This window comes from Puma concolor, chromosome E4 (assembly GCF_028749965.1).
Source record: "Puma concolor isolate L17-30 chromosome E4, mPumCon1.1.hap2, whole genome shotgun sequence".
NCBI lineage: Eukaryota > Metazoa > Chordata > Mammalia > Carnivora > Felidae > Puma > Puma concolor.
In genome coordinates, this window is record NC_141683.1 from 52,235,637 (window position 1) to 52,252,516 (window position 16,880).

At 37.3% G+C, this 16,880-nt stretch overlaps 1 protein-coding gene across 4 annotated transcripts in view; it reads left to right on the top strand.

Moving 5' to 3' along the window:
- Positions 1 to 16,880, top strand: part of COP1 (COP1 E3 ubiquitin ligase) — a 260,438-nt gene that overhangs the window by 135,189 nt on the left and 108,369 nt on the right. For all 4 annotated transcript variants that reach the window (XM_086694424.1, XM_025920949.2, XM_086694422.1 and 1 more), the window contains exons 12-14: positions 7,847 to 7,990; positions 10,502 to 10,610; positions 10,984 to 11,065. In XM_086694424.1, the coding sequence (XP_086550550.1) occupies positions 7,847 to 7,990; positions 10,502 to 10,610; positions 10,984 to 11,065 (335 nt within the window). The remainder of the gene's footprint in view (positions 1 to 7,846; positions 7,991 to 10,501; positions 10,611 to 10,983; positions 11,066 to 16,880) is intronic.

Sequence of the window (16,880 nt, forward strand, 5' to 3'; positions counted from 1 at the left end):
GCAGAGTATCAGAATACATACGCTGGTAAATGGGGATGTGGTGGTGGGAGCCTTTGGAAGTTATCTTCTTAATCTTTTATAGTTTTGCTAAACTGCAGAGGGAAACAGTCTGAGAGTGATTTTGGGAAGAAGTAGATGGGGAAATTTTGAGAAGAATGAAGAAATTGTGTACCTTTTTTTTTAACCCGAATGGAGAGTATGTGTACAAGGGAAATTTACCATGAAACTAGGCAGTGTTACGGCCTCGCTTGAAGATAGTGATGATGAATTTAAAACGAGACTGGAGAATATGGTTGTACACTTTTCTCTCACCGTGTTCATCTGTGCCAGTTCAAGTGTAGAGTGGGTAGGGAGTTAGATTTAACTAGCATTAGAGTTTTGCCAAGGAAGTTAGATACAAGAAATAAAAATTAAAAGCAGTGAACGAATACTGTTGTACAGGAGGGAGTCCTCTGATTATTGACCATGGAATTTATGATAGGTAAAGAGGAAAGTGAATACATAAGAGGATGGCATAATGGTGATGTTAAGACCAGTGAATTTTTAGGTCTCCTCGGGCTTGAGGGCTTGAAGGATTTTTGGACACAGAAGGTCATCTAGCAAGAATGGAGGTGGTTGTTAGCCATATGTCGTAAAGTAAAATTGAGATTATGGAGGGAATGAAGTTCTTAGTAATGAAAAAGTCTAGGGTATGATCCTGCTTGTGTGGAGTGTTAGCACAGTCAAAGATCTTTGAAGAAGAAAAAGTCAAGAAACTGATAGATGAGGCTGTTGAAGTTAATCATCTGCATGATTATTAATTAAGAAGTAGGACAAGAACTGCGGCGCCTTGGTGGCTCAGTTGGTTAAGTGTCTGCCTCTTGATTTTGGCTCAGGTCATGATCTCATGGTTCATGGGACTGAGCCTCACATTGGGCTCTGTACTGACAGTGTGGAGCCTGCCTGGGATCCCCTCTCTCTGCCCCTCCCCAGCTCTCATGCTCAGGAGTGGACTCTCTTTCTCTCTCTCAAAATAGGTAAATAAACATTAAAAAAAAAAAAAAAAGAACTAGGACAAGAGTAGATTTGGAGAGAGTGATAGCGAGCTAGAAGTTAAAATTGCCAAGAACTCCTGCATTGGTACAAGGGTTCGGGAGGAGTTGTATAAGTTACAGGAGATTTGGAGCTGGGAGAGAGTGAAAATGGCTGCAGGAAGCTGTGTGTAGCATGGAAAACACAGACTTCATTTCCAGAATTACTTGAACCACGGAATGTGAGAGGACTTCAAGGGAAGCAGTGTTTTTCAAAGAGCCAGGTTTCCATTAGATTAAGAAGGTAAAAGGAACATTTAGAAAAGAAGTTGACATTATTAGTGGTATTATCTGCATTGAGAGAGGTTTAGCTTTACTTAAATGTATTGAAGTGCATGTGGGGGCACCTAGGTGGCTTAGTCGGTTAAGTGTGTGACTTCAGCTCAGGTCATGATTTCCTAGTTTTTGAGTTCAAGCCCCGTGTTGGGCTCTGTGATGATAGCTCAGAGCCTGGAGCCTGTTTTGGATTTTGTGTCTCTGTCTCCCTGCCCCTGCTCATGCTCTGTCTGTCTCTCTCTCTCTCTAAAAATAAATAAACATTAAAAAAAAATAAAATGCATGTGACTTTTGACCTAGCGCTTCATATTCTAGGGTAAATTTCATGATATTTGCAAGAATATATGCAAATATATGAAAGAGGGACCCTCATAGGAGGGTATTTTTTGCAGCATTACTTAACAGTAAAAGATTAGAAAGTAATTGATAAACTGATTAAGTTATGATACATACATATGTTTGAATTCTCTACAATCACTGGGGAAAAAATGAGGTTGCCCTAATATGTACTGATATGAAATGATTATCAAGATACTGTGGAGGGGGCAAGGTGTAAGTCAATATGTATGATTTCGTCCCATGTGTTTAAGTAATAAAACTATGAATACAGAGATGCTTGTTCATGCACAGGGTAATGCTAGTAGCGTACATAAACTGGAATTATTGGTTGCCTCCAGGAGGTGACTGGGTGCTTTATTTGGCAGGATTTGGAGGAAGACTCTGCTTTTCTTTGTGCATTCTTTGAACCATTGCCTATATACATATTTTTAAAAAGTTTTAAGAAGGGATTCAGGCCTGTTTGTGGTGAATCTTCAGTAATAATTGGGTGTATTGATTTTACATGGTAGTAAATGAGGAAAATTATGTGGACAGAGCTGTGTTTTTGAAAATTTACCTTTTTATCAGTTCTTCAAATGGATTAGAAAAGAAGAAAGGCAGGAGTAGCAGACTGTTACAGAAGCTATTGCACTAGTCCGGGTTAGTGTTAATGCATGCCTAATTCATATTTCTGTGAATTTCTCAAATGTTGTGTTCTGGTTTTTTACCATCCTATTTCCATCAGCTAGGTCAGCATTTGGCAGATAACAGGCATGCTGGGGGGCGCCTGGGTGACTCAGTCAGTTAAACGTCCGACTTTTGCTTTCAGCTCAGGTTATGATCTCACAGTTTGTGAGTTCGAGCCCCACGTCGGGCTCTGCACTGACAGCATAGAGCCTGCTTGGAATTCTCAGTTACCCTCTCTCTCTGCCCTTCCCCCACTTGCCACATGCCCACACGCACACACTCACTCTCTCTTTCTCTCTCTCAAAAATAAATAAACATTAAAAAAAAACAGGCATGCTGGATATTTGATGGGTGAGACTATTCATGCATCATCCACTTTCTCCCAGTAGGCCTCAGTAATCAGTGACTCCTGAATTTCTGTAGCATCTTTCATCCTTATTATTTGGCATTTGCTGATACTGGATTATAATCTTTCCCAGTAATTATACACCCTGTGAGACTACCTTACTCTTTTTATCTCCCTCTGTTTAACCTGTTACACAGGATGAATATATCATTTATTACTATCATGTATATAATATAGTATGTGTAATTATGTTATTAATGTTTATTTTGTCTTTGTATATATTCTTTGAAAACCAGTTCTTGTGTTCTCATTAAAATGGAAGTTTTGCATAGTGATTGAGAGCATAGACTCTGGAACCAGATTGCTTGAATTTGAATTATCTGGTGAAGTCTGGGCAAATTACTTAACATCGGTATAACTTAGTTTCCTTATGTATATATACAGTGGAGATTTGAAAAGTAAATTTATTTTTATATGAGGTGCTTAACGCAGTGCTTTATACATAGTATTATGTATGGTATGGAAGGTTTAGCTATTATTATTGATTGATTTGGGAGAAAGTCAGTGGAATAACATCAATTCTTAATTACTTTACCTGTGTTTGTATTCTTTAAAGATCTGCCTATTTCTTTTCGTTAGAATGGCCAATTTCTTTGTTTCCTTGAAATAATAGCAGCCTCTATCTCTTGAGGCACACTATCACGGTGATGAATTAGACCTCTAACAACTGTGTTCGTTTTACATTTTCTTTTGATAAATAGGATTCTAGTGTTAGGGATATTAATCCACTTTGTTAATACTTGTTTTTTAATTGCAAAAACAGTATGACACAGTGGGAGCACTGAAAAAATTCCCTTCGTGGGATATTGCCATCTTTGCATTGTTTTGTGCCACACTGTACTGGAGGTATGCGTTAATCAGCTGTCCTGTGCCTGGATGGTCTCTTGCCTGGAGGCTCAATCACTTGACTGATGGCCCTTTTGACAAAGACTATAGGCAGTTTCCTACAGCTGAATTAGCATTTTAAACTGTTTAAATAAATCACTTTTAAAAACAGTTGAAACAGTCCAAGTATGAAAGAAAAAGGCAGTTTATTTCCATGTTTAAAATAAGTCCCCATTAATATTTTTCAAAGCAAATGTTTGTGTGTTTTGAAATTTTATTAAAAAAAAATTTTTTTTTTTTACATTTTATTATTTTTGAGAGAGAGAGAGACAGAGCACAAGTGGGGGAGGGGCAGAGAGAGGGAGACACAGAATCCGAAGCAGGCTCCAGGCTCCGAGCTGTCAGCACAGAGCCTGATGCGGGGCTCGAACCCACCAACCATGAGATCATGACCTGAGTCGAAGTCAGTTGCTTAACCAACAGAGCCACCCAGGCGCCCCATGTGTATTTTGAAATTTTAAAAAGTTCTGTGAAACTCAATTTATCATTGCAGTAAACTTTCATAAACCACTTACTTTAAGAATTACTGGTGATAGGGGCGCCAGGGTAGCTAGGTCGGTTAAGTGTCTGTCTCTTGATTTTGGCTCGGTCAGGATGTCACGGTTTCTAAGTTTGAGCCCCACATTGGGCTCTGCTCAACGCGTGGAGTCTGCTTGGGGTTCTCCCTCCCATCCCCTGCTCACTTGCTCTTTCTCTCTCTCTCTCTCTCTCTCTCTCTCTCTCTCTCTCTCTCTCAAAATAAATAAACTTAAAAAGAATTACTGGTGATAGTGAATAGCAGAAATGAATTTTGTATAATCGAAACTTAGTACAAAATTTTTTGAATTTAATTGCACAAGCAGGTATGTTTCAATGAATTACTTTTTATTTTGTTTTTGTTTCAGTTTAACTAGTCACTGTTTACTATTTTTGTTTAGGTTATCAGATTTCATAATTAAGGCAGCTGAAATACTGTATTGTGAGATAAGAGGCCATCCATTTTGGAGTAGCTCTGAAAAGCTCTCTGTACCTGAAAACTACATTGTTCATTTGAGTTGTTACATGAGATGTTTTTAGAATCTAATTATGTTTGTTTGGGATCAGATATGATTAAATCTGTTAAAGATTGAGAACACACAATTCAGCGTTTCGAAGTGCCTAAATCCCGAGTCTTAGTAATGTGGAAATACTTTTTTTTTTTTTTCCCCAAAGGCAACTGTTTGTCTTCCTTTCCCTTTTTATCAAAATTTACTAGAGGGGCACCTGGGTGGCTCAGTCTGGTGAAGCCTCTGACTCTTGGTTTCGATCTCACAGTTAGTGGACTCAACCCCCATGTTGGACTTTGCGCTGGCAGCAGAGAGCCTGCTTGGGATTCTCTCTCTCCCTCCCTTTGTCCTCCCCCACTCGCTCTCGCGCGCTCTCTCTCTCAAAAAAAAAAAAAAACAACTTAAAAAAATTCACTAGAGATAATATTTTCTTTCTGATCAGCATTTCTATTAGAATTTTGTTGTTTTTAAATTATAAAGAAACTCAGTATCCCAGAATATTAAAAAAGAATACTGTACAGATCCTTGATATCCCAATATTTAAAAACAAAACATAACCAGGACGTAAGAAAATAACAATAAACTCAGAATATAAAGTTGATTTTTTAGTATGAGAGGTAAGAATTAGCTAATGCAGCTAAATAATAACCTTTGTTGAAAAAAGAGAGGTGTCTTGAATAACAGTGTAGCAACAGAAGAAATAATAGACTTATTAACTTATTTACATCATCAAATCAATTCTTTTGACAGATAGCATTTTTATTCATATGGAAGTTTTCTCACTGCAGTGTCTTTGGACTGTTATTTTATTTTATTTTATTTTTATTTATTTATTTTTTCAACGTTTATTTATTTTTGGGGCAGAGAGAGACAGAGCATGAACGGGGGAGGGGCAGAGAGAGAGGGAGACACAGATTCGGAAACAGGCTCCAGGCTCCGAGCCATCAGCCCAGAGCCTGACGCGGGGCTCGAACTCCCGGACCGCGAGATCGTGACCTGGCTGAAGTCGGACGCTTAACCGACTGCGCCACCCAGGCGCCCCTGGACTGTTATTTTAATAATCTAGTGTTTAAATTTATTTTTTCTTAAAAACATATAGTTTGGAAGTGGCCTATTATTTTTTTCTGGTGTAACACTGGAATGCTGTTGATTTATTGCCATGTCTGTTTGTAGGTGTAGTAAAAGTATTTAGAGATAATTTAACTAGTTCTTCTTTGGGGTCTCAGCCATACCCAGCCTTTTAAGTTAAGGATGGGATTTCAGTTCTGATAACTGTTCTTTGTCGGACACAATAATATTTCGCCTTCAGTGACATTAGCCTGTGGGTATAAATTGAGTCAGGATAGATGAATAGTTGCATCGACATAGTTATGCTGCATTAGAATCCATAGTGCAGGGGAACACTGAGTCAGCAGTTTGGTTTCAGTTGTTGTACAAATAAATGCATTGCGTTGCCACATAGTCATATTTTATTGGAGGGAGTATTTGCTGATTTGTGCTATAGTCAGTGACATGGAATGAAATTATTTTAAATGCTATAAAATAAAGGATTTAAAGCTGTATTGAAAAGTGAACATCTCAAAGTGTTTTTGTGTGAAATATTCTGTGTACCTATTTCTTTTATTCGTCATCATTAGCTTAGCAAGCATTTTACTAAATTATTAACTAATCATTAACTGTTCTGTAAGAGGATATCACAGGTAATCCAGAAAGAAAAGTATGCCATGTTGGTATTTATATGCATTTAACGACTACTTGATATATGCAGAGTATTAACATATTGTCTTATCCACTTACTAGCTGATTAACTTAGGGCAAATTGCTTCCCCTCTAACCCTTCGTTTTCTCATGTGTAAAATGTGGACAAAGATAATACCTATCTCATAGGGTTATTATGGGGATTACATGAGTTAATATGTGCAGTGGTTATGCTTAGCGGTCAGTGAATGTTAGCTATTATTATTGTGTAATTAATTGTAGATCAGTGAAAATTCATCTGTATTCTTTGGCCTTACGGCTAAGCTTATAGAAAAGATGCTTAACTTGTTGAGAAATAATGGATGTGATGATTCATTTCACATTAAGTTATTTAAATTTCTTACTGGTCATATAACACCTTTGTTGAGGTTCCAAATTAAGTTTTATAAAGGTGAATAAGGTCTTCTGCTTTTCTTTGAAGTATATTATTTTGGAACTTGTATAGAAAGTCAGTAAGAGAGGAGTGAATTCCCTAAGAAATTCTAAGAGAAGGGAGATTTTTAGTTTTTTCCCTTGGTTTTGGCATAAGAAATCTATATTGGGGGGGGTCTAATAAATCAGATCATCTTTTTTTTTTTTTTTTTTTTAATTTTTTTTTCAACGTTTATTTATTTTTGGGACAGAGAGAGACAGAGCATGAACGGGGGAGGGGCAGAGAGAGAGGGAGACACAGAATCGGAAACAGGCTCCAGGCTCTGAGCCATCAGCCCAGAGCCTGACGCGGGGCTCGAACTCCCGGACCGCGAGATCGTGACCTGGCTGAAGTCGGACGCTTAACCGACTGCGCCACCCAGGCGCCCCCAAAATCAGATCATCTTTGAGAGATTAGTAATGGATTCAAGGAACATAATGATAATTTAATGATTCCATTTTTTAAACCTTTGTCATCAGTCTTTAATTGCTTCTGTAACTGAGTTTGTGTACTAATTTATTTATTAAAGTAACGTTAAACACTGAAATTCTGTGATCCCCACAAAGTGGTAGAAGGGAAATAGTTAGAATTTATGAAAAGATTAATTGGTAATTCTCTTTTGACATATTTTTTAATATACCAAACCATTAAATTTTTTGTCACTACTTTTATAGTATAACTTGTTAGGCTTTACAGTTGGGTAAGTTGTAATATGGTTACTAAAGCTGAATTGAGACACATGTCAAGTTTCTAGGAACAAAAGAACTATCTATAAGCAGAATTGTGTAGCTATGCACAGTTCTCTACCACTTGTAATTTGTTATATGTCTTGGTAATGACTCTATCTGGACATAGAGCCTACTCCAATTTGAGGGCATTTCAAGTAGATCTCTTATTCTTGTAGACAGAATGACTTTAGAAACAGAAAAAACTCTGAACTGTTGTCATTGTAAATGTCACAGGGATAGGCAAATAGTCTTCCTGACCAAATATACACTTTCTTCCATAGTATTGAATTTGACCGGGATTGTGACTATTTTGCAATTGCTGGAGTTACAAAGAAGATTAAGGTCTATGAATATGGCACAGTCATTCAAGATGCCGTGGATATTCACTACCCTGAAAATGAAATGACCTGCAATTCCAAAATCAGGTACTTAGATTATTTTTTTGGACATCATGTAGCGTGTGTATAACAATCAGTGACTATAATTAGTATGAGTTTGTTGTTTTACCTTTCTGTGAGACTCCTTATTCAGTTATAAAAAAACACTGGAATTGTATACAGAGGAGACTTCAGAATCTGTTTTAAAGTTATCTGTTGCTTTTACCCTGTAGGGGTTAGTAGTCATTGTTTTCCTGTTTGACCAATGAAAGTCCTTTTTGTTTCACTTAATCAAATAAAAATCTTTGTCGTAAATGGCTTTCCATGGGGTGTTGAATAAAGGATTACGATAGCCTATGAAGTGCCTGAAAGTCAGGATTTCTTTTCCCCTAGCAATGCACATCTCTCTAAGTATTTTAACTGTTTATAGTTTTAAGAGTTTTTTTCTTTTTCATAAGAATATTCTGCTGCTTTTCATTGAGGGCCTTATATTTAAGTTTCATACAATAAGGGTTAGAGTTCATAATGAGTGCTTTTCAAACCTGGAGTACTGTTAAAAATGCAGGAACTGGGAATTACTTCGGATCTGCCCCCCCAGAATCTCAAAGGAATCTTAGAATCTGCATTTTTTAAACAAGCTTCCTAAACAATTCTCATAGGCACTGGCTTAAAATGGAATGATACACGGAAAGTGTCTAATAATAAATTTATTTAGAACTTTGAACATTTTCTAATTATACCTATTTTACCTGAATTCACCTACTTTACACACATATGTAGTATGTGTGTGTATATAGTATATATGCTCATTTTAATAGTGTTAATAATATAGCAAGTATTACAGTATTTATGTAATGTATTTGTTATAGCTTTCCTTTTCATTTCCTAATTCATTCCTAAAAATGATAGACTGATAGTTTGTGAGCCTACTCATTCATCAGTGGCGCTCGTCATCGAGAATCTATTATAGTTATTTTATCCTAAGTGGAAAGAAAATAGCATGAATAAGACATAACTTTATTGAGTTCTTATGTGGCAAGCATTGTCTTAAATGATTTATCTTCAGTAGACTTAACTATGAGATATTGCCCCATCTTATGTACAAGGAAGCTGAAGTACAGAAAGGTTAATTAACTTGCATAAGATCACACAGCTAGTCTCTGGAGGAGCAAGGATTCAAGCAGGTAGTTTCTTCACCATGTCGTGCCACTTATTTATGAAACGGAGGCCACAATAGTAATACCTGTTTCATAGGATTATATTTTAAATAAATCCCACACAGTGCACTTAGCATACTACTTGGCCATTATCAAGATTCCTAAGAAATGTCACTGTAATGAAAAGGTGGATTAGAGGGTTTACCTTTTTTAAACAAGCTTCCTAAGTGATTCTCAGGTACTGTCTTAAAATCAAATAATACAAGGAATGCATCTAATAATATATTTATTTAGAACTTTGAACATTTTCGAATTATCCTTATACCTATTTTACCTGAGTCAATTACGTATGTGAAAATACGGCAATACTTTATGGGATGTTGGAGTAAATGGAAGAAGCCGTTCAAATCTGGAAGCTATGAACTAAAGACTGAAAGGGTCAGTGTGTCAGCACACCCGAAGTCAGTTTGGAGCACACAGGTTTGGAAGGTGAACTAAACTACCCCAAACCACAACTGTGAAGCGGCACAGCTAGAATTTGAGCTCAGGTTTATCGAACTCTAAAATTTAACCCTTTTAACTTGCCATGTAATTTCTCCCAGAAATCTAGTAAGTATATGTAAACATGCAAATGAACTGTTAACAGTTTCTAAAATTTAGCATGAACGTAGCCAGTAGAGAGCAAAAGACTTTGTTATTTTCATGTGCTTTGAGATCATCTAGGTTAATTGCTTTCTAAGTGGCTTTTTCCTTAATATACATTAGCTTTATCATATGCTTCATTCACATATGTGTCTCACCAAAAGCATACATTTTTAGATGCGTTCTCAGTTTTGGAGCACTTGAGAATAGCTGAAACCGTAAATGTTAAAAGCTTAATTCTAACTTAAATTCTTTCAATTGGAATTTCAGTCATAAGCTTATATGAAGATTTTTTGTTTGTTTGTTTGTTTTTGGATGTGAGTACAGAAACCCAATTCAAATTAGTTTATTAGTGTATCTCATTCAGCACAACTTGATACAGGGGACTGTACGATTTGATTAAGTCTCTGTCTTTCGGCTATGGCATGCTTTGTGCCCTGTTGGCTTTCTGTTTTCACTCATAGATATGCTTTACTCATGTATGAAAGATGGCCAGTGGCAGCTGTAGGCTTATGTCCATCTTTTGGCTAGTGAACAGTGTGAATAGTGGTAAGGGTTGTTACTTGGTAGTTCAGTAGAATAACGTGGGAGTTATTTGATATATTTTTTCCCAAATATGTTGTTGGCAGATTACGGATTATGAAGTCATGTAGACCATTTAAAAAGGGTTCTAATCTTTTCTGAACACATCGACATTCTTTGTATTCGTTGTTACTTACTTTTACATGAAGTAAGGCTTAACTATCTTTCTTTCTTTCAGCTGTATCAGTTGGAGTAGTTACCATAAGAATCTGTTAGCCAGCAGTGATTATGAAGGCACTGTCATCCTATGGGACGGATTCACAGGACAGAGGTCAAAGGTCTATCAGGTAAATAAGGATACTAGTTTGCTTGTTTTAAGAACCACATTTTTACTTTCTTAATAATTGTAGGGGTTTATGTGCTTTATAGTTACAAATTTTAGCCACTAATTTAGCCTTTTAAAAATATATAATAACCAAATAATGCTTTTCTGAAGCATCTCTTCAGACTTGTTTTACATTTATAGAATGTGTCAAATGAATTTCCAAAAGCAATAAAATATGTATATGTAAAAAGTTTGGGAACTACTTTGCATCTCATTTGTTTTCATAGCCTGTTTTATCTCCCTCCCACCAGAGCAATAAATTGGTATCAAGCTTTTTGCTTTATTTTACCATCTATGTTCTGTCTGAGACTACTTTGTCTTCCTTCTGTATCCAGGAACATGAGAAAAGGTGTTGGAGTGTTGACTTTAATTTGATGGATCCTAAACTCTTGGCTTCAGGTTCTGATGATGCAAAAGGTACAATCTGAATCTCCTCTCCTACTTTCCCTCACTTCCTTATACCCAACTTAATTCCTTTTACTGGCAGAGATACAGATACTTATTAAAACTTGTGGCAGTCCTTTGTGATTATTATTCTAAAACTAATCTAAGCACAAAAATCTATCTTTTGGACTGAAAGAAAAATGAGTATACTGTATCTTCATTATAATAATTTTTTCTGGATTCATGTCACATGGTGACGTTTTTATAACCAATTCCTTTATATATACCATCAAGTCAACTTTTTTTGATGAAATATTTAGACCTGTCTCTGTTTTAAATGATATTAAATTTCTAGTGTATGCTAAAGTCTTTTAGTGAAGTTTATCATATTTCAAGGCAAGAGTTCTTCATTTTTTTTCCCCCGCAAATTTAATTGACCTCTTCTGTTTTTTCTTGTATATCCATATTTACTATTCATTTTTTTCAGTTGTCCATACTGTTTTGTTTTGGCCTGGTTCTTCTCACCATTAGATTTCTAAAGCCCTGTTAACAGATTTCTTTAACCTTATAGTTAATAGCCTTAATTTTTTTGCCTCCTTTTTTGCATGTAACTTATAGACTAGCGATTAGATAGGCAGAGATAACTCTAGTGTTGAAAAGTTTATTTCATAATGATAGTGCATGCCCTATTTTGTAAAAGGGAAATGAACATATCTGGATTTCCCCCCAAAAGATCAAAAAGTAGCAAGTTGTTTACCCTTTTTAATGGTTATTTTGAAAGAGAGAGAGACAGAGACAGAGACAGAGACAGAGAGCAAGCATGAGTGGAGGAGGGACACACAATCTGAAGAAGGCTCCAGGCTTCGAGCCATCAGCACAGAGCCCGACACGGGACTCAAACTCATGAACCGCGAGATCATGACCTGAGCCGATGTTGGACACTCAAGAGACTGAGCCACCCAGGCACCCCTAAATGTACTTTTTAATAGTATACTGAGGATAGCCTTTATTGAGTTGAATACTTGTATTTTAGTACTGAAGAGTAATATTTATTCAAAGGTCTTGACTGGTCAGAGTCTTTCTCTGGAAAATAGAAGCCAATGGAAACAATTTAAGTAGGCAAGGATTTTTAAAGCTATTTATTCATGTTAAATTGTTTTAAAATATACGTAACATGAAATGAAGCATTTTAACTGTTTTTAAATACTGTTTAGTGGCATTAAGTACATTCATGATGTTGCAGTCTTCACTGCCGTTAGTCCATAGAACTTTTTTCATATCGTCAAAACTGACACTTTCTACCCATGAAACATAGCTTCCCGTTTCCCCTTTACCTAGCCCCTGGCAGTCACCTTTCTGCTTTGTGTCTCTATCGATTTGACTACTCGTAACTACCTCATATGAGTGGAATCATGCACTACTTTGCATCTCATTTGTTTTCATAGCCTGTTTTATCTCCCTCCCACCAGAGCAATAAATTGGTATCAAGCTTTTTGCTTTATTTTACCATCTATGTTCTGTCTGAGACTACTTTGTCTTCCTTCTGTATCCAGGAACATGAGAAAAGGTGTTGGAGTGTTGACTTTAATTTGATGGATCCTAAACTCTTGGCTGGAATCTATTCCTGAAAATCACTGTTGCACTATATGCTAACTAACTTGGATGTAAATTAAAAAAATAATTAATTAATCCATTAATTTAATTTAAAAAAATTCTGATACATGCTACAACATATATGAACCTTAAAGACTTTATGCTAAGTGAAATAAGCCAGTCACAAACATGCACTGCATGTTACAAGGCTGAATTATAATGTATTCTATGAATGTATCACATTTTGTTTATCCATTCATCATCTATAGACATACATTTGGGTTACTTCTACCTTTTGGGCTATTATGAATAATGCTGCTATGAACGTGAGTGACAAACTACCTTTTTATGTCCTGTTTTTAGTTCTTCTGGGTATATACTCAGAACTGGACTTTCTGGATATGGTACTTACATGTTTAATTTTTTGAGGAAACATCATTCTGTTTTCCATAGTGGCCGCACCATTTTACATTTCCACCAGCAGTACCTGACTGTTTCAGTTTCTCCATATCCTCACCAACACCTGTTATTTCCTTCCTTCCTGGTAATGATTTTAATGGTGTGAAGGGGTATCTTATTGTGGTTTTGCTTTGCATTGCCCTAATCATAGTGATGTTGAGTGTCTTTTCATGTGCTTATTGGCCATTTGTAGATCTTCTTTGGAGAAATGTTTATTCAAGACCTATGCCAATTTTTAAATTATTATTATTATTATTTTTTTGCTGCTGTTGAATTGTAGGTGTTCTCTGGATAGTCTGGATATATATTCTAAAACTGTTTGGTTATTTTGAGAGAGAGAGGGAGAGAGAGAGGCAGAGACAGAGAGAGAATGCCTGTGGGCACGGTGTGGGGAGGGGCAGAGAGAGGGTGAGAGAGAATCCTAAGCAGGCTCTGCATCGCCAGCACAGTGCCTAACATGGGGGCTCAAGTTCACGAACCGGGAGATCATGACCTGAGGTGAGGTTAACCAACCGAACCACCCAGGCGCCCCTGGATAGTCTGGATATTAATCCCTTATAAGATATGTGACTTGTTCATAGTGTGCTTTGATGCACAGAAGTTTTTCATGTTGATGAAGTCCAAATTGTCTAATTTACTTTATGTTGCCCGTGCCTTTGATGTCATATCCAACGAGTCATTGCCAAATGTAATGAAGATCTTGCCCTTTGTTTTCTTTTTTTTTTTTTAATTTTTTTTTTCAACGTTTTTATTTATTTTTGGGACAGAGAGAGACAGTGCATGAACGGGGGAGGGGCAGAGAGAGAGGGAGACACAGAATTGGAAACAGGCTTCAGGCTCCGAGCCATCAGCCCAGAGCCTGACGCGGGGCTCGAACTCACGGACCACGAGATTGTGACCTGGCTGAAGTCAGAGGCTTAACCGACTGCGCCACCCAGGCGCCCCATTGCCCTTTGTTTTCTTCTGAGAGTTTTATAATTTTTGTTCTTACATGTCTTTGATCCATTTTGAGGTGACTTTTGTGTATGGTGAAAAGTAAGTGTCTGACTTCATTCATTTACATGCGGAAATCCATTTTTCCTAGTACCACTTGTTGAAAAGATTGTCCTTCCCTCATTGAAAGGTCTTGACACCTTTCAAAAGGTCAAAAATCATTTGATCATATCTTCAGGGGTTTATTTCTAGAGTCTTTTCTGTTGGTTGGTCTGTTTTTTCTACCATACTATTTTGATGACTGTAGCTTCGTTTGAAATGAGGAAGCGTGAGTCCTCCATCTGTCTTCTTCTGTTTCAAGATTGTTTTAGCTTTTTAGGGTCAACGAAGATCCCGTATGAATTTTAGGGTGAATTTTATTTTATTATTTCTTTTCTTCTGCTTTCTTTGGTTTTAATTTGCACTTCTTTTTCTAGTTTCCTAAGATGGAAGCTTGGATTATTGATTGTAGATCTTTTCTCTTTGCTAATATATGCATTTAATGTTATTATAAATGCCCCTATTGCAGTGCTGGATCTCACAAGTTTTGATAAGTTATATTTTAATTTTCATTTATTTCAAAATATTTGAGAATTTTTTTTTGAGATTTCTTACTTATGTGTTATTTAGAAATGTATTGTTTAGGGGTGCCTGGGTGGCTCGGTCAGGCTTCTGACTTCAGCTCAGGTCATGATCTCGCGATTCATGAGTTCCAGCCCCGTGTCGGGCTTGCTGCTGTGTGCGCTGAGCCCGCTTCAGATCCTCTGTGCCCCTTTCTCTCTGCCCCTCCCCTGCTTGCTTGCTCTCTCAAAAATAAATAAACATTTAAAAAAAAAAAGTGTGTTGTTTAATCTCTAAGCGTTATGGAATTTTCTAGCTATCTCTCTGTTACTGATTTCTAGTTTATTTTTTTTTTCAACGTTTATTTATTTTTGGGACAGAGAGAGACAGAGCATGAACGGGGGAGGGGCAGAGAGAGGGAGACACAGAATCGGAAACAGGCTCCAGGCTCTGAGCCATCAGCCCAGAGCCTGACGCGGGGCTCGAACTCATGGACCGCGAGATCGTGACCTGGCTGAAGTCGGACGCTTAACCGACTGCGCCACCCAGGCGCCCCTGATTTCTAGTTTAATTCCATTGTGGTCTAAGAGATACATTATTTAATTTCTCTTTTAAATTTGTTAAGATATGTTCAGAACCCACATTTTGGTCTGTCTTGCTGAATGTCTCATGTGACTTTGAGAAGAATGTATATTCTAATTAGATAGCCTGTAGATACCGTTTATATTCATTTGAATGATGGTGTTTTGAATTCAGCTATGTCCTTACTGATTTCTTACTGCTGGTTCTGTCCATTTCTGATAGAAGGGTGTCTATTTTTTAGATTCTATATTGATCTGTTTCTTTTTTTTTTCCTGTAACACATTGTCTTGATTTATAGCTTTATAGAAACTCTTGAAGTCAAGTAGTCTTCCATTTTTTTAAAAAATGGTTTTAGCTCTTTACTTTTTCTGCTCTTGCATATGTGTTTTAGAATCAGGTTTGCCAGTACCAATGGAAAATCCTGTTGAGATTTTGATTAGGATAGTATTAAATCTGTAGATCATTTTTGGAAAAATTGATATCTGAATATATTGAGACTTCATTCCATGAACATGGTTTATCTTTCCAATTTTAGGCTTTAAATTTTTTTTTAACAGTTTTATAGTTTTCTGCATACAAACCCTGCACATTATTACAACTAAATAGTTTGGTTTTGGTGCTATTGAAAATGTTGTTTAAAACACATTAGTATTCATTCATTGTTTACTAGTTTGTAGAAAAACAATTGATATTTAAATATAAATTTTGGGGGCGCCTGGGTGGCTCAGTCGGTTAGGCGTCCGACTTCAGCTCAGGTCACGATCTCGCGGTCCATGAGTTCGAGCCCTGCATCGGGCTCTGGGCTGATGGCTCAGAGCCTGGAGCCTGCTTCCGATTCTGCGTCTCCCTCTCTCTCTGCCCCTCCCCCGTTCATGCTCTGTCTCTCTCTGTCCCAAAAATAAACGTTTAAACAAACAAACAAACAACAACAACAACAACAACAAAAAAAAATATATATATATATATATATATATATATATAAATTTTGTTTCAACAAACTTGCCAAAAGTCTCTCTTTATTTATTTTTTTTTTCAACGTTTTTATTTATTTTTGGGACAGAGAGAGACAGAGCATGAACGGGGGAGGGGCAGAGAGAGAGGGAGACACAGAATCCGAAACAGGCTCCAGGCTCTGAGCCATCAGCCCAGAGCCCGACGCGGGGCTCGAACTCACGGACCGCGAGATCGTGACCTGGCTGAAGTCGGACGCTTAACCGACTGCGCCACCCAGGCGCCCCAAGTCTCTCTTTATTTTTAAGAGATTATGTTTGGAGATTCCAAACTGGAGGGCCAGTCATGTCAGCAGAGTTGTAGAGGCCACTTTTAGGCAACAGACTTGAGCAGTGGAAAACTTGTATCATGTAAAAGGTCCCACAGTGACTGCTGGGCTGAATGCAAACAGGCTTATTAGGCAACCCACCTCAAAATAGCCATAAGCTCTAATTGACCAATGGGCTACTTACAATCAGGCACAGTTACCAAAAAAGGAAAATGCTATGTGTTCTAATACCTCCTCACTGCCCCCATAACTACAACCCCCCACCACTGCCTTCTGGTAGATAGCCTCTCCTTTGCTGTCCTGCCTGCTGCTTCCTTGCAGTGTATTTAAGACACCTCTGTCATTTTTATTCTGTCTTGGGTGAACTCTTTCACTGCCCGTGCCACTGACTTCCACCTAATC